The sequence below is a fragment of the Diplotaxodon limnothrissa genome, linkage group LG3 (assembly GCF_057381915.1).
Source record: "Diplotaxodon limnothrissa isolate DT_005_m linkage group LG3, D_limnothrissa_male_GT1.1, whole genome shotgun sequence".
NCBI classification, from domain to species: Eukaryota; Metazoa; Chordata; class Actinopteri; order Cichliformes; family Cichlidae; genus Diplotaxodon; species Diplotaxodon limnothrissa.
The window spans coordinates 65,094,454-65,118,269 of record NC_140598.1 but is presented as its reverse complement, the minus strand read 5'-3'; the positions used below and the strand labels follow the sequence as shown (position 1 = coordinate 65,118,269).

The window sequence follows — 23,816 nt, the reverse complement described above, 5'->3', positions numbered from 1 at the left end:
ATGGTTTGCTGAAGCCAAGAGATCCACATCAGCAGCAGCAGAAACAAGATCCTGAGACCACTGAACCTGACACCTTCCCCTTCTGCCGTTTCTCATGAACACTAGAAATTTTGTCCATAGAAATTATGAACACAATCGGTGACAAAGGACAGCCTGGGAAAGTCCGACACCCAAGAATGGTCTGACTTATTTTCAGCAATGCAAAAAACCTTTCACTGTATACCACCCATAGGACACATGCTGACAGCAGACTGCCACACACATCCTTGAAAAAATATCTGGTACAGTGTTCAGTGACCTAGTACTACACTACATAATGTTCCATGTAATATTGAATTAAATTATAAAATATATTTAAAAAAAATCAAAATCAAAAATGTTATGTTAAAGAAAGCCAAATTATGAAATGCTATATTTAAGTAGTTCTCACAATTTGAACTTTTCACTGCATAAATCATAATCTTTATTTGGCACTAATGGACTTCCATTGGCTCATCGCCAGGATTACCAAAAATTCTACCATACTGATAACTATACTGCAGCATTTATGAGTTTATTTTTCCCCAGGTGGTTTCAAAATAAAAATCAGATTAAACTGTCCCGTAAGATCAAGACAACATCTGCGGTTAAAAGATGTCTCTTCTACCAAGTATCTCAGAATCACATCATTAAATGACTATTATTGTCATTTCGTCAAACCTCATTTTAATGGGACTAGATTAAAAAAAATGTATGCGAAGGCAAAAACTTCCTCTTTGTTGTTGTTTTCTAAGTAGCTGCTTAATTTGGTGAAGTTAGCTAACAAGAAGTTAGCTAATACCGGAACTGCGGAAGTCTTTTAAAATAAAAGTATCAGAACTACAAACTATATGTTTTTAAAGGAGGCCACAAACCACTTTAACTTTATTCTTTTACCTTTACTCACATGTCATAATAACCATTTCTTATCTCAGGTTACTGCTGCAAAATAGTATCCCGTTCAGACATGGGTACTTTTATTAGGTATATAATATAGACTGACTTGATTGGGGTGATACTTGAAATTACATTACACGGGGCTTCGTACAGGGTTTTCATTGCACTGGAAAGCAAGATTATTAACAACAACAATAATAGTAGTAGTAGTAGTAGTAGTTCTAGTAACAGTAAATGTAGATATAAGTTAGTATTATAGCGTATTGTGCTGCATAGCTGGGCAGCTAAACACTTCTAACTTCTAAGTAACTAAGTTATAGAGCAACCACGTAAAGGCGCCCACAAGTTTTATTCTGAAAGTTTCAAGAGAACGCGTTACGCCGCTTCCCGTAACTTGACGACGCTCTGTCATCTGACTCTTTTCCTGTTGGGAGAGAAAAAAAGTTTTGAAACCCCACCCTCTCCACTGACCGTAAGCGCAGACGTAGAAGTGGTTCGACAACCTGGCGAGTGAACTCTGCGTGAGGAAGACAAGTGTGATATGAAGTTATGATGGAGTTGTTCCGCTCTTTGGATACCGACTGTAAGAACGGGGGACTCGAGCCGGACCAGGCCACGCGCTGAACTCCCACCAGGAACTAACGGGATTTGTTTTTACTGCGTTTCTCTGAGGAAAGTAGAGCCGAGCAGGTTTGGAGAGCTCTTCCTGTTACAAAGTCGGCGGTCCCCAAGTTTGCTTTATGTTATGGTAAAGGCTGGCTATTCGTGTGCTTCCCATAAGACCGTGAGCATGGATACTTTGGCGCAACGGGATGCGGGATTTCCTGCGGAAGTGCCGCAAAGTTGCGGTGAGACGCCGTTATTGGAGTTTTGGGCTTAATGCGAACTGGACAGCTCTGAAACTTGTCGTAAAACACTGGTTGGCTGGACTGAATGCTCCTTTCCTGCTATTCTTCTCCGCTTTTCAGCGCTTCCTGCTTGTGGTGGCCACTGCACTTAATGGCTAAAAATACATAAAAACTCAAAATGGACAGTTAAGTGTGGTGGGAACCTTTATTACCAGTTGCAATAGCAGTACCTGGGAGTGTTTCGCAGTAAGCGGAGTAGTTTTCATTCGTCTTCTTACACTTTCCCTCTCTAAAAAAAACAAAACAAAGTCAGGACTCAACAGGTGGCAGTTTTGAATGAGGGGGAAGAAGAGCTAAATTAGCCATAATGAGGTGATTCGAGAGGCCCTTAAATACAGGCCGGTGAAATGATATTGTGCTTAAACCATGTGTTGGGAAACCACACACCACATCACTTGAACAGAGAGAATTTCAGTGGAAGCAGTGCTGTCTTTCTGAGCTTTGAAACACTTAGCCTTAATCAAACAAAAGCAATCTCTAGTGAATCATCCGATGGAGAGACGAGTTTAATGCGATGATGAATAAAAGACACTTGCGCTTCTGTTGTCTTTGACTGCTCTCCTCTAGCCCACTTGTTGGTCCAACTTTTGAACACATTTCATTAGTCCCTGATGAGCCAACAAGAAAGACAGGAAAGGGAGCGAGGCGCAATAAAGTACTCCTTTGTACTTTATTTTCAAACCCTTGGGGTGCTAAATCATATCCAGTCAAAACATCTGCTTGAGGCTCCATGGAGCCACTGAAGAATATATTCAGCCGTGGCCCGCTGTCCAACTGGAAAAATTTGGAACAATCGCAAAAAGGGAACTTCACCAACCCTGTGTGGACAGCCTTATTTGACTATGAGGCATCCTGTAAAGATGAGCTCACCTTACGTAAAGGCGATCTGGTGGAAGTCCTCTCTCTGGACTCGGAGATATCAGGGGATGAGGGCTGGTGGGCGGGAAAGGTCAACAACAAGGTGGGTATCTTCCCATCCAACTACGGCTCCTTCAAGCCGAGTGGATATGGAAAACTTCCGGGCAGTGCCGTGGTGGATGAGCTCGCTCCGGCTGTGGTGGGTGAGTTTGAACCTGAAGAGGTAGATTTCCGGGAGTTGAGCCTGGAGGAGGTCATTGGGGTCGGGGGATTTGGAAAAGTGTATCGTGGTACATGGAGAGGAGAGCTGGTGGCGGTGAAGGCCGCCCGCCAAGACCCGGACGAGGACATCAGTGTGACAGCGCAGAACGTGAGGCAGGAGGCCCGTCTGTTCTCCATGCTCACCCACCCCAACATCATCGCCCTGCAGGGCGTGTGCCTGCAGGAGCCCAACCTGTGCCTCATCATGGAGTACGCCTCAGGTGGGCCGCTGAGCCGTGCTCTGGCAGGCCGTCGAATACCGCCGCACGTCCTGGTCAACTGGGCTGTGCAGATAGCCAGAGGGATGTTGTATCTGCACAGTGAAGCCATCGTCCCTGTCATCCACCGGGATCTCAAGTCCAACAACAGTAAGTCCTTCAAGCCCGCAGCGCAGATCAGCATAGCTTCAGTCTGTCTGTTGGGGTTAGTTCAACGAAATCAAAGGTTTGGATATAATTACAGGGCTTTCTACTTAGGAAAGCCTCATGGCTCTAATGAACATGGCTGTACTGTAAAGCTCCTAAAGGAATCTCTCAGTGTTTACAAAGCCTTTCTAGAACAAAGAGGGCCTTTTAAGCTATCATTCACATTGCCAGATTAGTCTGTCTCTCATTCTGATTCTGTATCATTATTGATAAGAAGATCAGATTTATCTAGGCTTCATGTGACTCCTGGGCTATATAAGGTAGGCCAGACCTATAGGCGGCTGATGCATACCAGGAAAAACTAACATAAAGTGTCTTAGGGTAATGCAGGGCCAGTGTGTGCCAAACCAGTCTGCAGCGCTCCACTGAATGGATTGAACACACCACTCTTCCAAAACATTCTCCGGGGCGCTCTCATTACATCTTTGTATTGATTTGTGGGGGATGTGCACCCGAACCTTGCCAGCAAAATTCCCTCACAGGATAACTCCTGGTCCCTTCACTGCATGGGTCAATTTACTTTTGTTTGTCATCTTTGTGTGCCTGCTTGTGTGTGTTTGCATACTGCTCATAGGACAAGAATACCAAGTTTTTCCAGTGAAAGAATGCAGTGGACGAGTTTTACTTCTCGGCACCGTTATATTTCACACTTTGGACTTTAATGCTGTCCTCTTCTTGCATCAAAGGTCTTGCGTCAGTGTTTTCGGGGCCTCGTGGCAGACACGTAGGGGTTGGACCTTGTAATTAAAGCAACAATGCAGGGAGATGTATCACTGATAAAGCTTTCTGTCTCACCCCCCTTTTTTTCTGTAGAATAAGAAGCTCTTTTCTCAGCATCTAACGGCAGCTTTAACCCAAACAGAGAGCCAGCTGAATTTGTGCAGCAGCTTGCTCTCTGTTATTATCATTCCTGTGACGCAGCATATAATCCCCATCAACTCTGCTGTGGCCTAAAAAAAAAAAAAACCCTTCCTCTGCTCATCCTTTGTGTTGTTAGAGATCCCGGTCACCAAACTACACCGAGAGAAAAAGATCACCTAGCAACACTTTTTTTAGGGTGTGGCCTTGGATGGGAGCATCCAAAGGGCAATATTCTTGATTCAAGGTTTGCTGATAGCAGTGGATTCAGCACATCCTAAGATATCAATATTTCCATCGTGCCTTTTGTTTCTGTCGGTATCATCAGTGCTCCACAGAATGGCCTCACCCTCACCTATTGCGTATCATCTGCCTTGTCAGGTTATTTCCCAGCTGGAAGTGCATCTGCTGTAACACACACACACACAAAAAAAACCAGAGGAGTTATTTTAATGTAGTGTTTGTGTAGGAGACAGGCCAGAGCGAACACAATCCCTCTCTGTGTGCCCGAGAGATCCTATCTCTCTCCTGCCTCTTGTTTTTTAATTCTTCACTGAATCTTTGTCTGTGGCCTGCCTCTACATGTCTCCGTACGACCTTATTCCTGAGCAATATCCTGTTGTGGGGAGAGAGAGGGAGGTGGGGTCATTCGAAAAAGACATTTTTTCAGTTCGACAGTAATGTGCATGGCTGGAAGCGCCACTCTGACAGGTTTAACGGACAGGTGCAAAAACACCCCGAGATAAGAGCGCCGGTTAAATAAACCAAAAATCTTAATGGGGCGGTTTCTTTGAAGGTACAGCATGTCCTAAATCATCCACAGTTGCCCTCAGATTGTAGTGTCAGTTCCTCAGAATAGTGGTGCAAGTTCTTCTTTCTATAGCTGCCATTTTGCGCCAGCGCTCTGCAGTCAAACAGGGAGGAATCTGTCAGCGAGGAGGCAAAAAGCCTGCTTCCAAATGTCGCTGTAAGTGACCGAACGCAGGAAAGAACTGAGGCTGAGGTGGGCTGAGGAAAGGATAACTCATTGTACGATGATGTCATGGTAAAGGGGGGGCAAAAGGTTTAATATTGTTAATTGTTAACATTTGTTACAGTGACGGATTATTAATGCGAATAGTCGTTTTCTCTGCAGGGCTTCTAAACAGCAGCTGTATCGCTGTTGTGAATTGTAGGGTGGAAGGTGCTGATTTAACAGAAGCATCAGAGTTCATGGTGGGGCGCTTGGCTCAGAGCCAGAGGCCATAACTGGAATTCCACTGAATGCAAGTGGGGACCGGAGAGTGGAGCAGCATCTCCTGTCTCTCACTCTGGCGTCTGCACGTCCGAAGAGTTTTCACACCTTCTGCACTTTGGTGTTTTAGCGTCTTGTGGTTAGGTTTAAGGGCTTTGTATACAAGTCTTTATGAAAAAACCGACATCTTTAGCAATCACTGGCTAATAACCAGCACAGTGGTTCAAAGCCGCAGACATTGCTCTATAGCTAATCCATGCTGCTTATCTACAAACAAGCACCTGTCTCTGTCTCACACCTTCATTGTCTGCTTAAGCTACCAAAAACATCGGCTTGCGGCTTGGATCGGTCACTTAGTCGCACATTAAGCAGCTTAATAACTTAGTTAATGCCAGGATTTGTCGTTTTAGCTGCTAAATGGTGGGTTCCTTATTCTGCATTTCCACTGCTAACATGATCTCTAATTAGAACCATAAGTTTATGTTTGTGTTTGTTGTTCCCCGGCTGCCAGCCTGTACATGTGAACACAGAATAGGAGAAATTTAAGACCTCTATTCATTCTTCTAAGCTTTGTCTTGAAAAACGCCTGCCTATTTAGCCACCAACAACTCAATTAATGATACATTACCGCAACCTGCCCCGTTATAAAACCACTGGTAAGAAAACAATCAGAGGTGTAACTTTTATCAACAACTTTTTTTTCCAGAGGAAAACAGGGTAATGACTAAATAAAATTCATGCATTTGCCCCTGGGAAGCAGTAGTACTTTCTTATTTTTACCGTTTACCTTTGGGAAACAGTACAGTTAGCTCTCCTGCTCCCCGTTTCTCTTGGAAAAAAGGAAGAAAAAACCCTGTAAAAATATGTTAATTCTTGAGTGTGTCAGGGTTTCGTAATTTTTGCAATTCTCGGTACAGCGGATGACACTTTTGTCCCATTCAGGTCTCAGTTTATCAGATTATCCGTTTGGATAAGGTTTACTTCAGGGTTTATTTCCCTGTTCGCAATGCCTCTCATATCACTGCAGCTTTTATTGCATTTTTTCTGTTTTACTAGACTGTTGAGTTAGAGCCCCATCGAGTTATTGGCAGGTTGATATTATGGGATAATATTGGCTATTTCTTGATTTATCAGTATTTATAATAACCAAATCAAGAAGAGACAGCAGACGGACCTTAACCATGTTATGAGTGTTAACATGGCACCGCACGACTACACCCTTGTGGAACAGAGTGGATGATGGCTAACCGAAAATGTGTGGGTGTGGGCTCATCATTACGAGTGACATCCTTTACGCTGCACATAGAACCTTTTTTTTCCGATTCTATGAAAAATATTGATTCGTTTCAACATTTCTGTGATTAAAATTTCAAAGCAGCAACATATTTTCTTCATCTACAGTAAAACTCAATCTGTTGGCTTTCAAGAAGCTCATTCAAAGTGTCACCCGCGGACTGATATACCAAAGAGTCACCACGCACCATCAAACTGCAGAGGCTTTAGCTGAGTCGGTGAGGAAAGTGTCAAGCTAATCATTTGCTGTGCTAAAACTCACAGTTCCCGTTTTCAGGAAGAAGCCACAGTTGGATCTTTGATCAACATGTTTTTTTTTCCACAAGTGGACAAACCTCTGATACATGTCCTCTACCAGCATGTTTTTCATTCAGGGCCCCCGGTGCCCACACTGCAGCACACTCAAAACATCCTCTGTGTGTGTGCGCGTGGGTGGGTAGCTGGGTGGCTGGGTGTATGGCGTTTACATGCATGTAGTGAAATGCACTCCTGTTAGCACTGCATTTACACATCACCGTTCCTCTTTGTGGCTGCAGGGCATATGAGGGCCATTTAGACTTTTTAGTCTGCTTTCCTGATGGTGCAGATAATTTTTAGAGGAGGGAATGAGAGCGCGCGATAAAGTCCAAACATGCACCTGTGTTTTTGTTTTGTTTTTTTTAAAAAAAAGAAAAGAAAAGCTTGCCAGTCAAATATTTTGTTAGCTAAATGCATGCTCGTCACTTCACTATTGGGAATGTGGGAAGAATTTATACTAATTTTGTGGAGCTATTTAATTTCTTGTTGACTTCAGCTCATGAGACTATAGTCACAGATGCCTTCTTGGCTGTAGCGAGTGCCAGACTATCCTAATTTGTGTCAAGGACAGCAGCAGAATGGAGCAGTAGGTGGAACGAGCAAGCTACTTCCAGCAAACCTGTCAGTCAGAGCAAACAGAGCTTGAAACCTATCCCTTGATAAAGCATAATAGCCTCCTAATGGAGCAATTTTAGGACTCGCTGCCAAGGCAAGCTGTAGAAGGGAAAATGTGGTCTTGAGAAAAAAGTAACATCTTGCCATGTGACACTTTAATACATCAGGGCTTTTGCTTATCAAATTAGATTAATGTTAGAGGTAAAGACAGGAACGTGCCTGCACACATTCAGTGCAATCTGTGTGCAAGGCTTCAGTAACATTGTTTATGACTCAAGAAACTGAGACAGCTCACGTATGCACATTTCTCACTGTCCAATAACAAACCTGAGGCAGAGGAAACTGTTAATCAGTGTTATATTTCTACGGACTAATTTCAATGGGGAAATCCCTTCTTGACGTCGGTCTGAACAACTTTTGCAGCGTAATGTAAAAATGTTAAATGCATTTTTCAGAATCTAGTTTTGACAGACTATAAGCGGCCTCTTAGCTAGTGGATCTTCAGATAATTATGCTTAAATGCGATTGACATCTTCTGACTACAAATCCACCATATGACACATTAGTAGTGCAAAGTTTTATTTAATGTTATTTAACAGCGATGTAAAAGCAAAAGAGATGCAGGAGTGCATATACACACCCAGCTCCACAAAGCAAGGCCCTACCCTGGTTTAAGTGCGAACCCCTGTACTACAGATAACTGAATACTTTTGAATCTTCGACTCTTGGTGAAACCACAGAGGAATCTGAGGTGCAGTGGTTTGCACTGTCACTTTGCAGCCTCTCTGTGTGACACTGGCATGTCCTTGCTGCGCCTCGGTGGGTTTCCTGTGGGTGCAAAAACATTTATGTTGTCTTCTGTTGAAATCAGTAATTAGTAGCAGCTTGAGTTGATGTTGATCTGTCATAAATGTTACTTAAATTGTTGCACAAATTCCCTTTTCATCTCACACTCTACATCACTGCTCGACTACACACAGCTGAGCTGAGCCACACATGGTGTAGGGCATGTGTGAACAGAGACGTGCTTCCACAGGCTACATGTTCAATGGGGGAAAAAACGGCAGGACAGTTTCACACAGTTTTAATTTAGGCTGATAATCCCATTGAGCACCTACCTGCTCACCTTGTCTTGCTGCCTTTAGCTGCTCAGTTCCCTGTTTGAAATGCAGAGCAATCTCACTATAATTTCACTGCCAAGCGAGCCTAAATTTTGTGCTTTTTCCAGGTGATTCCTGCTGCTTTCATGTTTGGCAATCCTCTCAGAAAGATGCTGGAGCTCCTAAGAGCCTGTTTCTGAGCTGTTGCCCGTTTCACTAAAGCACTTGATGCACGCTACTTGCATGCAGATCACAAGTGGTACCAGCATCCTGTTTTCCAAAAATACTTTGTCACTTGCAAAATTGCAGATACATTTACATGTTTTACAGTCTTACAGTCTTCCTCATGTTCAAATATTACCACATCTTATAATTACACGCAGAGAAGACCAAATATATCTTCTTTGTTACATCATACATTTTTTAAATTAAATTAAATTAGATTACATTTAGATTAAATTTCACACAAAGCTGTGTCATACCGAATCATGCAGCACTTGCACATGCCTGTATCTAACCCATGCCCTAGTTTACTGACACACAGCACGCTCTCTCATTAAAAAAGAAGCATTTATGTCGAACACAATCAGGACTTGTTTGATGTTTCACTTTCACTTCTAGGTACCTTAAATACCTGTAACGTACGTCGTACTGGTTTTACATTACTTGCTAGCTACTCATTAGTGCTTTTTAGTGTGCAGTCTTCCTTAGTATTGAAAACTAAATCAAATGTTCAGTGGCCAACATGATGGCACCAAGCCTCTACAATTTTATTTCAACCGTTCGTGGTGACCTGTCACTAGATTTAACTTTAACCTGCAGTTCAGTAAAATCAATAATTGATTAAATTCCAAATCTCCACCATGTATTGCTAACGTTGCACAAACTAGTTACTCAGTGATGTTAATAGCATGCTATAATTTGATGCTTCCCTCGGTACACTCCGGTGTGGCAGTGGTTTGACTTTAGATTTTCTGATTGGTCGGTCAGGGAAGCGAACTGGCTTCTTTTGGATGTGTGAGAGTGCAGTAAGTGTTTACCACATATTTACTGCATGTTATTTACAGAGGTGTTGTTTGTGTTTTACGGTCTAGTGAGAAAGAGATGATGGAGAAAGCTAGGGAAAATTTCTGACACTATCAGATGAATGGACTTTGTCACAGCAAAAGACTTGGAGACATTTATCTGATTTTGTCGAGATTTCTCACTTTTAAAGTCTTAAAGTTGAAGTACGTAAAGTCTCACTGCTAGACGTCAGGGTTTTAAAAAACAAAAATACCTTCAGATCCAGGAGTGGAGCCTGCGGCTTAATTTGACTCAACACGGGAAACCTCACCCGGCCCGGACACGGAAAGGATTGACAGATTGATAGGATGGCCATTGTAGGACAAGCAACTCTGGCCACCAATCATCTGTAGCGAGCGTTGGCTGTCAGTCTGCTGTCTCAGCTGTGCCAGGTATCCAGGCCTAATGAATCATTGAAACGCACTTCTGTTTGATGACAATGATACTGAGGTGAGTTGTTGAGGATATTTCTGCTGTTTTTGTCATTGCAGACACAACAGGTAGATGCCTGTGAATTCTCTTCTCCTCTGCTTTGGGCATACTACTTATGTGTTTGGTCTTTAGCTACACACGTGAAATGCGATTAGGTAGAATGGTGATGTCCATCTTGGCCACTGTATTCAAGATGGCGTTGAAACAGGTTAGCTTTGAAAAGCAGCACCCGCTACTATTCTCAGTTTAGAAAAATGCATCAATTTGTTGGAAGACATTCCAACAAACTCAAAAATGGCTGACTGTACCTTTTGATGTTAGTCCTTTGGTTGGTACCATGTTGGTTTTTTGGAGCCAGAAACGACCGTATTTACATACGTGACTGGGGCACCAAGTATTATAAAATGATGTGTACAACCTGCATCCAAAAACTTGATTCTTCATGTCCAGATTATCCACCTGCCGATACGCACTAATTCACAGACTAATAAAATACTAGAACTTCTCTCAGCAGTACTGAAGCACAAACATCATGGACAGGTACATTTCTTAGGAAGGCCTAGCCCAGGGGTGGGCAGTTCCAGGCCTCGAGGGCCGGTGTCCTGCAGGTTTTAGATCTCACCTTGGGTCAACACACCTGAATCCAATGATTCATTCGTTACCAGGCCTCTGGAGAACTTCAGGACATGTTGAGGAGCTAATTTAGCCATTTAAATCAGCTGTGTTGGATCAAGGACACATCTAAAACCTGCATGGACACCGGCCCTCGAGGCCTGGAGTTGCCCACCCCTGGCTTAGCCAAACGCAACCTACATACCCAGAATGCCCTGTGTCAGTACAAATGTCAGTCAAAAAGGTCACACAGTTACCTTTAATACTATGACAAGTAACGATACCAGTAACCACAGCCAAATATTTTGGACTTAAGCAGCTGATTATTATTTAACCCTCATTGGCCACATCTGTTTTTCCTAGTTGTTTTTTCCTGGCTCTGCACGGTGAGTAGAAAGACAATTGAAACGGGATCCGTTGTGAATTTGCAAGTCTGATCCATGTATGAGCCCACTGCACACTTTATTGAAGCAGTGTGACACTTCTTGTGCTTTCTTTCTTTGTTCCCTCCCTTGGAGCGTAAGTGGAGCACATTTCAGTGAATACTTCAGTTTTGTTTGTGTTCTTCTTTGTTTACATTTGAAGGTTTATTGAATTTGTACTGAGGATATGTACAGAATGTGTTTATAGCCTGTTTATCTCAGGTATAAAAAAGAACCCTAAAGCTTGACAGAAATAGTGATTTGATTTATAGTGTTTTATGTATATGTATAAAAACACAGGGGAAAAGAATAAATCTCATTTCTCAAAGTCTCTGGGAAATGCATAGAAATGGCAATGAACCATAATCATCTAAAAGTAAAAATGAGAAATGTGTGTGTTATCTGTGATGCTTAGCAAAGCTGTCACATCAGCTTAGTTTCAGTATATTTCAGTATTAAAATACATAGCGTGAAGTAAGTTGCACAGTGTCTGTTTTTAAACTTTACTTAATTACTTGCAGAGTCTAGCACTCAACCCTCTTAACTGCCTTACCGAGAAGAGAAAATTTAGCACATGCTAACTGTTTTTATTCAGCAGACAGAGTAACCTCAGAAGTGAGCAGAAAGTGCCTCGTTTTGAAGGATCCATAAACGTGGCTGCCTCTTCAGTGCCAATTGCTGACTGGCATATCCGAGGGACGCCTGGGGCGTCCTGACTGGGAACGGCGCGGGGGTCACCAGGGGTAGAGCTCAGCTGTGTTGCTGCTGGCTCAGAGTGTCAGTGGGCGATAAGGCAGAGGGGAGTTTGCTAGGCTAACCCGATGCGCAGTTTAGGCAGATACCTGACTGCTTTGTTTTCCTGTGCTGTTGTTGGAAATAACAGCCTTGCTCAATCCAGTGAGGCTTATAATGAAGAGCAGATTGGATCTGGAGACTCATACATGTGAGGACAGACTTGAGCTGAATTTTTTTTTTTTCTCAAGCTAGAGCAAATACGAATATTTTTTTAGATCAAAGCTTCCAGAAACTGATCATTTCCAGGTTGAATTTTGACCATTTTCTTGTCCTCCGGATGAGATTCAAAATAAATTCATGCCATGTTGGGGCACGGTGTTTCCCAGACTCAGACTTTACTTGGGCAGGGCGCCCAGGTATATTAACGGACTCCTAAATATATCTGATGACCAGGCCACTGTTTACCATATGTGGGCCGCAACATAAAAACAACACACTGCCACTTATACATTTTCTATTTTCTTTACTGTTTAAAACAACCACTTGTCTGCTCTTTCTTTCATTTTCCCCCCACACACACCAGAGAGACTATATGCGAATGTGACATGGCACTCTGTAGAAATCTGTAGACTGCAGTTGCGTGCTAGAAATTGTCAAATTTTTGAATGGAGTCAATTGTGAGTTCACAGATGGTTAGCGCTGACAGCTAATGAAACTACCAAAAGTGATGCAGTCACATTATCTTAGATGTCTCATTTCTTAACACTGTGCTGTCAATCTCTGATACATATCTGGTCACATAACCGCACAAAGCACTTGTTAGGTTGACAGGGTTTGAACAATTAGTTACTGCTAATTTCCTGTAAAAGTAGATAACAGTAACTTTTATTCCTTAACTTTGATGGTACATCCAAATAAATATTGAAAAATATTTTGAAAGACTTAAGGCGCGATTCTGTTCTGATGACGGGCAAAAAGAGGGTCACGAAGATCTGCAGCTCAAAATGACCACCACAAGTAGGCTCTTATTATTTGGGGAGTATTGAGCATTTTATGTAACAACGTAAGATTTTTATCAATGTCCATCCTATCCATTAAATTAAATTTTAATTTATTTCAATGTATTTATTTATACAACACCAAATCACAACCACAGTTGCCTCAAGGCACTTTATATTGTAAGGTAGACCCTACAATAATACATACAGAGAAAAACCCAACAATCATATGACCCCCTTTGAACAAGAATTTTGGCAACAGTGGGAAGGAAAAACGCCCTTTAACAGGACCTTTAACCTCCAGCAGAACCAGGCTCAGTGAGGGGCGGCCATCTGCTGCGACCGGTTGGGGAGAGAGAAGGAAGACATGATAAAAGACATGCTGTGGAAGTGAGCCAGAGATTAATAACAAGTATGATTCAGTGCAGAGAGGTCTGTTTACACATGGTGAGTGAGAAAGGCCTCAGGTCAGGAGCTGATTAGACTAGCTTAGCATACACACTGGAAATTGATTAAAACAGCTAGCCTTGTTCTGACAAAAGCAAAGTACTAGCACTGCTGACTTCCACTAATATCTTATTGTTACTTTGACGGATGTAGAATTGTGCTAAGCTAGGATAACCACATCCTGAGTTCAATTACCTCTTAAAATTAAGTGTTCTGTGTGAGTTATTAGTTATTAAGTATGTTTTCTTTTGTTCTTCTTAGCCCTTCAGTTTTAACTGCCATTAAAACCTTTTTACTAACTATTTTGACTCCTAGTTTAATCTCCTTTTAGTATTTTATGTATAAATTTTGTGCACATAAATAGCTGCAGTCAGAATATTCAGGTTATGATTTGTATGGTGTGGTGGTCTGAATGGTAGCATATGAAATTAGTATGCAGATAGTTTTAGGTGTCTCAATTAAAATGCTGCTCGGTGCATTGTTTCGGCATTTCGTATTTAGTTGTTACTGTATATATCTGCACCATATAACCTCTGTATTCACATGCATTATGCACTACGTACTGTAGGTGCAAAGCGAGACAGACCCACACAATGACTGCACGCCCACGCTTAGTCATGAAGGCTGCAGAGTTATGTCTCTGTGTGTGTAGTCCGAGCAGGATGAGTGAGGGGGGCCAAACAACAGAACTGCAGGGGAGGAAGAGGAAAAAACAGAAAGAAAATAAAAGCAGATACTGGAAGGTCAGAACACACAGGAAGTAGAGATGTTTCCAGCACTCAGCCAGACTGAAATCTGTTGTTGTTTTTTCCCCTTCTCCAGTCTGAAATATAGTTTCAGCTTGTCCTCTTTCTCACCTCACAGATCATAAGATATGTTTGTGGAAGAGAAACCAAATGCATGGGTTAAAACATGTTTATATGATAAAAGAAATTAAGGAATTGAAAGATTAAATTTATAATAATACATAAATGTTGTTTGCTTTTTTTAATCTAGGCTTGCAGTTCTAAAGAATTCTTATTAGTTGCAGGGTTTCCACTTAAAATATCGTTACCTGTGTTGTCTTTGACCAGCATGATGGAATTCAACATTGCACTCAATTAGTATAGCAGTATCAGTCTGCTATAGTGCTGTTGTGAGGCACTATACAGAGCACTCCCTGTTCCTGTGATCAGAAGGCCTGTTTAGTACCATTTTTACAAGATATAAAATATCATCCCTTTAATGTGTGCAAAAACAAGTCAAGCCCAGGAATGTCTGAGAGCCCTGTGTTAACATCCGATGCGCTCTTACAAGGTCTCTTCAGATATTGGTAAGTGCGAAACAGTTACTTAATATTTGCAGGAATAAACTGCCTAGACTACTTTGTGCTTACCATTGACTTATACTGTGATGCTTGATATACTACTATGCTCTACAATGTTGAGTCACACTTCAGATTATTATATCATGAGAAATATTTTTGCAAATTCATATCATCATATAATTTTGAGGCTATGTAACCCTTTCCTAATGGTGAGTGACTAAGGCACTGAAGAATTTGTTGCCAGTATTGTAATACACCAGGTCACTGGACTTGGCAGGAACACTGGGTTAACTTCTGAAAACATTTGAGCCTTCAACACTTCAGCCCAACAGTCTCAGTCATCTGACCGCCAATCTTTGCAAAAGCTCTAAAATGACCTAGCTTGCTTTAATTTTGGAGTTTTTAGCTGCGCTATACTATCTCTATCTGCAAAACAGGAAGATGGGATGAACAACACTATGCCATAGCTCTTATTGTCGCAGTGTCAACTCTGCTGGTGTCATTTTATATTCATTGTCTCATAGTAATTTTTTTAACTACTTTTAGTTCCCTTAAACAACTAAAATTTCAACAGTTTGTACTTAAAATATTAAAAGGAGATTAAACTAGCCATCAAAATATAGTTGGTAGGAAAAAAGTTCAACAACTAAACAACTAAAAGAACTTTTAGTTCCCTTAAACAACTTTTAGTTCCCTTAAACAACTAAAATTTCAACAGTTTATACTTAGAATATTAAAAGGAGATTAAACTAGCCGTCAAAATATAGTTGGTAGGAAAAAAGTTCAACAACTAAAAGAACTTTTAGTTCCCTTAAACAAAATCTTTACATTTGGGTTTTGAATTCAGTTTAAATGTGGTTCTTTAATGGCAGTTTGTGGCTTGGAAAATACTTTGGCAATGGACGTGTTTACTGTCTCCGATTGGTCGTGTGCTGTAAATGATAACAAAAAGTCCTTAAATTGTTAAATATTTTCAAAAAGGGGCTCTATAGATATGCATATCTATACTGTAGAATCCACATAATATATATATTTTTTAGCTGGCTCTGGTTCATTAATCAAATTTACCACCAGCATAATTCCTTTCCCCCACCACCACCTACATTGACCCGAAAACCTCTGGGGTCAACCTCATTTAAGCTTCTGATGAAATGGCTGTAATGTAGGTTAAATTTCAACCCCATGGACCTCTGGATGCTTGTTAATAAGTCACTGCTTTCAGGCACTCACAGGCAGTTACCTGGCGCAGGGAATCATTTATAAACCCCCCTCATCAGCGTTAATGTGGATGCCCAGAAACAGAATACTCCCTTGTATTTGTTTTGGAGGGTGTGTTTCATACTGAAACTCTCATGTGCTTATGTGCTTAAAGACATGCTTAAGAAGCCAGGCAAGATTTTGTTCTTTGCGTTCTTCTTCTTTACCCCCCAGAAAAGTGTGTGCGTGTGTGTCATTTTAATAATTAATAGCAGTTTGTCTCAGAAGTTCTTTTAGAGTTATTTTTTTGCATAGATGCATTTTGGTGCCTCCCAGACAGGTCTAGCCAGAGCCAGTGGATGATTTCCAGCATTTGTTAGAAAAGCATAAAGCAGACTTGTTAATGGGGGTTTCATTTACTCAAGCATAACACTGTTTTGTTGATCGGTTTTGTTTTCAGCACATCAGCTCTACTCTGTTGGGCTAAGTATATTAACAGCTTCCTGACTATATATATATATATATATCTGTTTACTTATTTTAGCAATTTCTTTATTTGTCTGAGAGACTGGCACCATTCGCAGTCCATTTAGTAGGATTTATTTGCCCTTATTTAGAAAGTTCAGTTGCCGCTAACTAGCTAGCCCCAGACCTTTTGCAGCTTTTATTTTTCCTACTGACTGGCCTCCTGCCATTTTTTGCTGTCACAGCCAACCACAGTTTAATTTAGCTGTTTTCCTAAAGAGGATCTCCTCCTGCTGTTGGGTGAACTCACACTTCACCATTTTGGGCTTGAGCTGCTGACAGTACTCCATCTTTGAATGCTTTAGGTCCACTTCCAGAAGCTACAGCAAGCGGAGCTACTCCAGGTTCATAGGCTGGACTGCAGAACAGAAACTGCAGTCCAATATGGTGTAATGAGTAAAATAATAATTGTATATTGCTCAGTTATTTGTCACAAAATACTTGGAACATAAAGTAGCGGCAGATAGATTTCTGGTAGCGCTACTGCTTCTACGGTGCATTGATAGATACCTAGTCTTCCCCCTTAATAGCCCATTGTGAGCCAGAAAAAACCCAACTTCTAAGTTATTTAGGCTTAGTGAATTTAAAATTTAATCTCTCAAAGATATGTTTTTACCCAGTTTTCATGAATGCAAGTTATATTTATTTAAAGATTTTAGCTAGCAGTGATATTTTTGTTCTGACAATTTATTTCTGTAATTTCAATGAATAGAAACGTTAAAAGGTTTTTAAATTCAGATGTAAAACAAGGATAAGTTTCAGTTTAGATATGAAACTACAAATTAAGCTAGCTAACTGGCTGACTCCTTCTCATGGCCTGTAGTAAAAACAGAAACATGCTAAAGGGGACGTGGCTGCCTCCCTCTGAGAAGTTACATCACCCCGCTCTCAGGGTTCGCATCTATCTATTAAGACTCTCCCTATAAAACAAGTCTAACAGGGCAAACGTCGCAAACCAACAGGTTCACCAACATTATCGTCCAACTTACTTGGATGAGTTCGCGAGGGTTGATTTTCCCCAAACTGCTGCAAACATCATCCTCCCCACCAAGGCTCTGACAGCAGTTAGGTTGTCAAACTAATCATGACTATATATAATATTTCTCTGCAGCTGAGCGTGATTTGCGTCTTACAGGAAATGGGTGATGTTTTAAGGTGCCATACAGAGTGATAGCATGAGTGCATTCTGATCAGGGAATTCAGGTTTTACTAATGACAGCCCTGTGGTGCAGTGTGTGAACCAAAAGTGCACATCAATCACAACTTTATCTTTACACATATCAAATAAGGAAGATGTGCCGCCTCAGACGGACAGCACACATTGGTTAGTTGTGGCCTAGTGTTTAAACTGCTGACGTTGCTTAACTCTCGCGCTCAGCGAGCAACTTTGAATGCACCCCTGAGCTAAGGCGAAACTCCAGTGGCATGAGCGCCAGTTTCGTCGTGAGTTGACATCTGCACTATGATTGTACCCGATCTCTCTCCCTCTCTCTCTCTCTCTCTCTCCTTTGCTCGCTGCCTGGTCAGAGCTTGCCAAACTGTCTGTCAGGCTATGGCTTCGTCCCTCAGGGGACAAAGCTCCCGTTCTTCCTGGGGAAAGCCCCCACCCTGCCGGAATTCTCCCCTCGCCTACGGGTTGCAGGGCAGGGAGGAGGGAGAGGGAGGAAGGTAGAGAGAGCACAGAGGTCGACCCGATGTCGGCATTTAAAGACCAGCACAGATAATTTTGGCCATGGAGCGATACTATGCACTCTTTCATTTGACCTTTTTGCTTTTTGTTGAAAAGAATTAGTTTTTTTGTGTTGTCCAGATTATTATTCCTTTTAAAAAAATGCACACCAAGTATGGCGCGAGTTTTCAGTCAATGCCGGCTTAGTATCCTCGGGTAATTATCAGTCCAACTCTAGCAGAAACTAACAGGGGTGAGGAATCATACCATACATAGGAACAAGTGGTGAGAGATGGAGATGTAGCTGCAGTTTGGAATTATAGGGAAGAAGATAATTAAGTGAGGTGCAGAGTGAAGAGGCAGACTTTTGGATGTGAAAGTTTATAGCCTTTGTCGCTGCATGCACTGTATGTTCAGTGTCCTTGACGAGGGCGTGAGCCTAAGCCAGACGTTGCTTTTTGTATGTCAGTACCTGCCAGTGACTGTTTAAGTCCACTTTAGCGAATTTTTCTATGCCTGCTAAACTTCCTTTTTTTCAAACGTCGCATAATACAGTTTACATTAGCAGCTGTGGTGGATCTAATGTGCTCCGTTCATAGTAGTTTTTGAAACACTTGATCCATAAAGGATAACTAATAATATCCTGTTTTGTCATTATTTGAGTGTAATAATAAAAATTCAAAAACGAACTAAATGAAACAATACTGTCAATGAAAAACAAAGTAAATTTCATAACACATTCTGCTTCATATAGCTATGGTAGACAAGTGTATTTAGCCAACCACAAACCGCAGCCTCGGTATGAGCAAGGGATCAAAACAGGGAGGAGGAAAATTATGGAGATGAGTGAAAACAAGAAAAAAGAGAAAAGGCTTGGTGGCCTTTTTTTCCCAGTGAAGTTATAAATGCCCATCGAAATGATATAAATTGACCAACATTTCTTGTGTTATATAAATTTGTTGCACCTGCTTTTTTTCTATAAGGTAAAATATACCTAAAAGTTGGTGCAAGCAGGCTTTGCACCAACTTTGTAATAAAGTAATAGAGTCCAGTAGCACTCTATTTCCAGTCCTAGACACTATAACTTGTTGCAGTTTGGGTAAAATTATCAAGTTTAATACCTTTAAAAAAATAAAATAAAAATCTGAAATAATATTGCTGCATTGAATAAAAATAGATGTTTGTTTGTATACTCTGTCAATTTACTGGCCAAGAAAACTGCAACTGGTGCATCTCTACTGAAAACTGGACTACAACAAAAAGTCAAAGCAACATGTTTTTTGATAGGCTTGATGGTTAATCTGTGACAGAATATTAAGAGACCCTTTCCCATTAGTATTTGCCAGTAAATCTGGGGTAATGTCAGTAAATGTGAGCAGAACAAGAAGCCTTGCTTCTTAAATGCCATGTGAAGAATGTGGGGAATGTATAATAGCCCATATTTGTCCATGAGGCACCGCTGCCTTTATCAGTCAGGTAAGCACATGTTTAATCAGTGCTGGAAAGACCCCTGAAAAAAAGCCATGACTCTGGGATTCTGTTGCAGAGTTGACTCACTCCCACAGCCGCTATCATATCTAGGCCACCGCTGGTAGGAGTCATGTCTGCAACTGACACACTCTTGTTTCTGAACAACAAACAATGCTAAACAGAGTGCCGTTGCCATGGAGAACAGTCATGGTGTTTTTTGTGGTGACATTGTTGGTTTCGTGCCTCTCAATCAGGAAGACACTCTGACTGGGCAAGCCCGATCTAGTCGTGATATTTGCCGTTATCCTTTGAAGGAGAGCTGGATTTCCTGCTCTTTTTACCTCTTTGGTTCACACACCTCCTTAAAATGTGATTAATATGGGAGACAACAGGGGAGGTAGATAAAAGCACTCCCGTATCCCTCCATGTTATGATTTTAGTTCAGTACAATTTATTTGTAGACTTCCTTTCTTAATGAATTTATTGCTTTACATAGTTTTGAAGATATCAGCAGCACAATTATTATTATGTGGGTCAGTGGCTGATTTGGACACGGAGTTTAGCCACACGGTGTCCAGTAAGCAGCTGACTAGCACGCCATTTGCCGTCAGTGTGACGGTGGTGGTCAGAGGAGGATGGCCGAACAGGAGCTAAACTGTGAATGCACTCTGCCTCAGATCAGGAAGTGGAAGAAGAATGTCATGTGTACATGTGCTGAGACTTTGTTTCGTGTGTTTGTTTCTCTGTGTGGTTGCATGTGTGCACGCGTGAGTTTGAGTATAGCTGTAAGTGCAAGCACATTTATGTGCATAAGTTTTGTTTGTTTATTGTGTGTGTTATGAAACCGTCTATCACCTCTGCTCTGGTGTGTGTGTTTATTTACTTATTTATTTGTTTATTTATGTATTTTTTTAATTTATGGCCCTGTTGGCTTTTGCAGTAAATCTCTGCAGGATTGTGATGGATTCATGCCTACTTCCCCCCCCCCCCTACAGAATGCCTCTGTGCTCAGACCTGTTAACATCACATAATCGATGGAATGTTTGCTAAATAACAGTCTAGAAGTTTCTACATATCGTCCATGCAGCTGCAACGTACATGCAGACTTTGGAAATGACTACTTCTTTGGCCTTCTTCTCTCCCTACTGCACAATATATAATAAATGGTGACACTGCTACTGGGAATCTAGAATGAAATGTATAGTTTATACTTTTATTTGTGTAAAGTAAAAGTCGTAACATTACTGCTAACCTGCTCCTACGTGATTTCAAGTGAATGTGACACAGAGTGAGACATCAAATTCATAAACTGTGGACGCATGAATAATCTTAAAAATTTCTTTACTTGTCATCAAAAGTTATTAATAAATGATCTGTTGCATAGATCTCGTTTCCCCCTCATTTCCATTGGATAAATGACTTCATTCCTGTGACCGCCAACTCTGAGGACTGGTGTCGTGTCAAGGGCTGATGATTGGTCCACCTGTCGTAGCGCACCCGTGGGATTTACTCTGCACCTCGGTTTGTTTGTGTGAACTAGTTCAGTGGTGTGTTTTCATGCCTTCCTTTTAATTTGTGTGTGTGTGTGTGTGTGTGTGTGTGTGTGTGTGTGTGTGTGTGTGTGTGTGTGTGTACATTTTTCTCATATTTGAATGCTTGTGTGCATCTGGGAATATTGCTAAAAATCAAATGTGGCAAATGTGTGTTAAGTGCCTGTGTGTGCATCGTTTTGCAAATGTAGTGTGTGTGTGTGTGTGTACACAGTTATCTATAGCTCTGCTTTCTAGCCCAGCCACTTACAGCTGTGCCCCATGTTCCTCTATCATATGATAACAATCAACAGTCAACTACTCTCTCTCTCTGTGACACCTCTGCTCGCTCCCTCACAGCACCAACACTTCCCGCTGCTCTGTCTCACTCTGTGTCTGCAGCCATGTGACCCCTCTTAACCTCTGTTTACTAAAATAGCAATAAGCAGCCGTCGGTGGGAACTTTATTTTCCCCCCTTCAAAAAAAGCCAGATCCTTGTTAGAGCAGGCTAATAGACAGATATCAACGTCACTGCCCGGAAGTGGGGTCATGGCACAGAGATCGAGCATCCTGGTGGAAATGGGGGTGACTGACCAGGGCTTGTTTTCACTAGACGCTGACCAGCAGTAGGACAAAAGAAGTAGAGCAAGGGATCAGGGCCTGTTGCAGTAAATACCCCCACCCCTCCCTGTGGCCTGTGGAATTGACAGAAACAGTGACTCAGGCAAAGAATGGACAGAAATTGATTTTCTGCAGAAAGGTTAAATGTGCAGCAGTAGAGGCTTTTTTTTGTTTTGGCTGTTGGCTTCTTTTGCTACTTCATTGTTTGGGTCTTCGTTGTGAGGCAGAAGTCGATAATTAAGCAAAAAAGTTGGTGGTCGACATGCTTTTAAAGCCCCCCCCCCCATTTAAAAAGCTTTCGGTCTATAAGAATATAAGGTAAAAGCCTCAACTTATCGTCTTGCTTTGCACCTACCCATCATCTTACAGACAGAATGGACAAAATAATATGCACGGCTGTGGATGGTGTCTCTATGACCAGGGAGCACAATTTGTCATGCAAGTACATTATGAAAGAACCGTGTCTCCTATTCCCTCCAATGTTCTCACACACAGAGCAGACAACACAACCTCTTGTGATGCATTCCTTTGTGACGTCAAACTTGCTGCCTCTGGGCTACGAGGCACAGCACAGGATGTCTGAACAAAAGAGACGGAGAGAGGGAGGGCGAGAGTCGGTTTTATATCTGGAAAATGATAAAAATTCATATATTTGTGGATAAAGAAAACAGAGAGAGGAGAAAATAGATTTTTCAGTGAAGTCGAGGGGAGGAAAAAAAGGGAAAGAGAGCCGAGCCTAGAGAGTCGGAAAGTGACTGCAAATAGTTGGAGTCTTACTTCCCTATAATAAGTGAAATTCTTTGCTGCTTCTCCTCCCTGAGTTTGACAGCCAGCCTTGCCCTAAGCGATGCCCACTCTGCCAGCAAAGGGGAAGAGAGGCACGGCTGCCGATCTCACTGAGACATGTGATACAGAGTCACACTGCAGCGACAGAAATCCTCAGCTTTATATTCTGCTTTCATAGAAACCTGCCTGGCGAGGCTTTCGGTGCTGCAGGATTTCCTGACACTGACTGGTTAACAAAATATAGAACTTATTGCATTTTATACTTTGACTTTGCTTAGAGTTTCACACAATCCCAGTATGAAGAGTTCTGGTAATGTGTAGGTCAAAAGCTGTGCGTTACTGAGTGTTTTACATGTTATTTTAGTTATACTCCATGCAATTATACTGCATGTTATAATTGCATTCGAATGCAATTATAAGAACCTGCCACACATTTGCTTTCTTATGATTGAGCACCTTCTTCCCTGCCTGAAGCGTAAATATACCTCAGATTCATGCATGTAGAAAATATAATATCCTCATACTGGCAATACTGAAGATATATGCTAGGGCTGGGCTACACGGTAATATCGGTGTAATATTGGGCAACGATAGGAAAATTAAATATCGCGATAGAATATGGGTGAAACGCGCAGAATGAGAAGAGCGAAAGTGGATCGTTAAATGAAACGGATGAACCAGAATTGGTTTGTAAAAATGCTGCAACTTCAGTGGTGTGGAACTGGTTTGGCTTTCATCTGTCAGATACACAACAGAGCACTATTTTTGGTAGAGCATGCTAGCGGGCCGTCGTTATTACCGTGTTTTTTGGAAAATACAGCACACTTAAAATCAATCCTTAGATTTTTCTGAAAATCGACAGCGCCCCTTATAATCCCGTGTGCCTTATGTATGAATTCTGGTTGTGTTTACTGACCTCGAAACGATTTTATGTACACGGCGCTTGAAAATCTGTCAAATGTTTTAGTACGACTTTGCTAAGCTACAAAACGGCACCGCTTGATGGATTGTCCGAGCATTATGGCTACCGTAGGCAGGAGCCTCGCGGAGTGATACGTACTGTGCTTCAACATAATATTACCGTGTTGTGTGTGCATAACCCCTTTTTAGGTTTTGTGGATATTATACATGGTTATGCTGAGGACATGTCGGCCAATTTCCACTGGAAATGCCTTTTGTTTAAACTGTCAGCAAGGAATTTGCATTTGCACTGTTAAAGTTTTATATAACTTTAATG

At 41.6% G+C, this 23,816-nt stretch overlaps 1 protein-coding gene across 1 annotated transcript in view; it reads left to right on the top strand.

The window, feature by feature from the left end:
- The first annotated feature begins 1,372 nt into the window (after nt 1–1,372).
- The window catches only part of LOC146636916 (mitogen-activated protein kinase kinase kinase 11), a 66,646-nt gene continuing 44,202 nt past the window's right edge, over nt 1,373–23,816 (top strand). Inside the window, exon 1 of the mRNA XM_085349740.1 lies at nt 1,373–3,310. Within this exon, the coding sequence (XP_085205866.1) occupies nt 2,554–3,310 (757 nt within the window). The 5' untranslated portion in view covers nt 1,373–2,553. The remainder of the gene's footprint in view (nt 3,311–23,816) is intronic.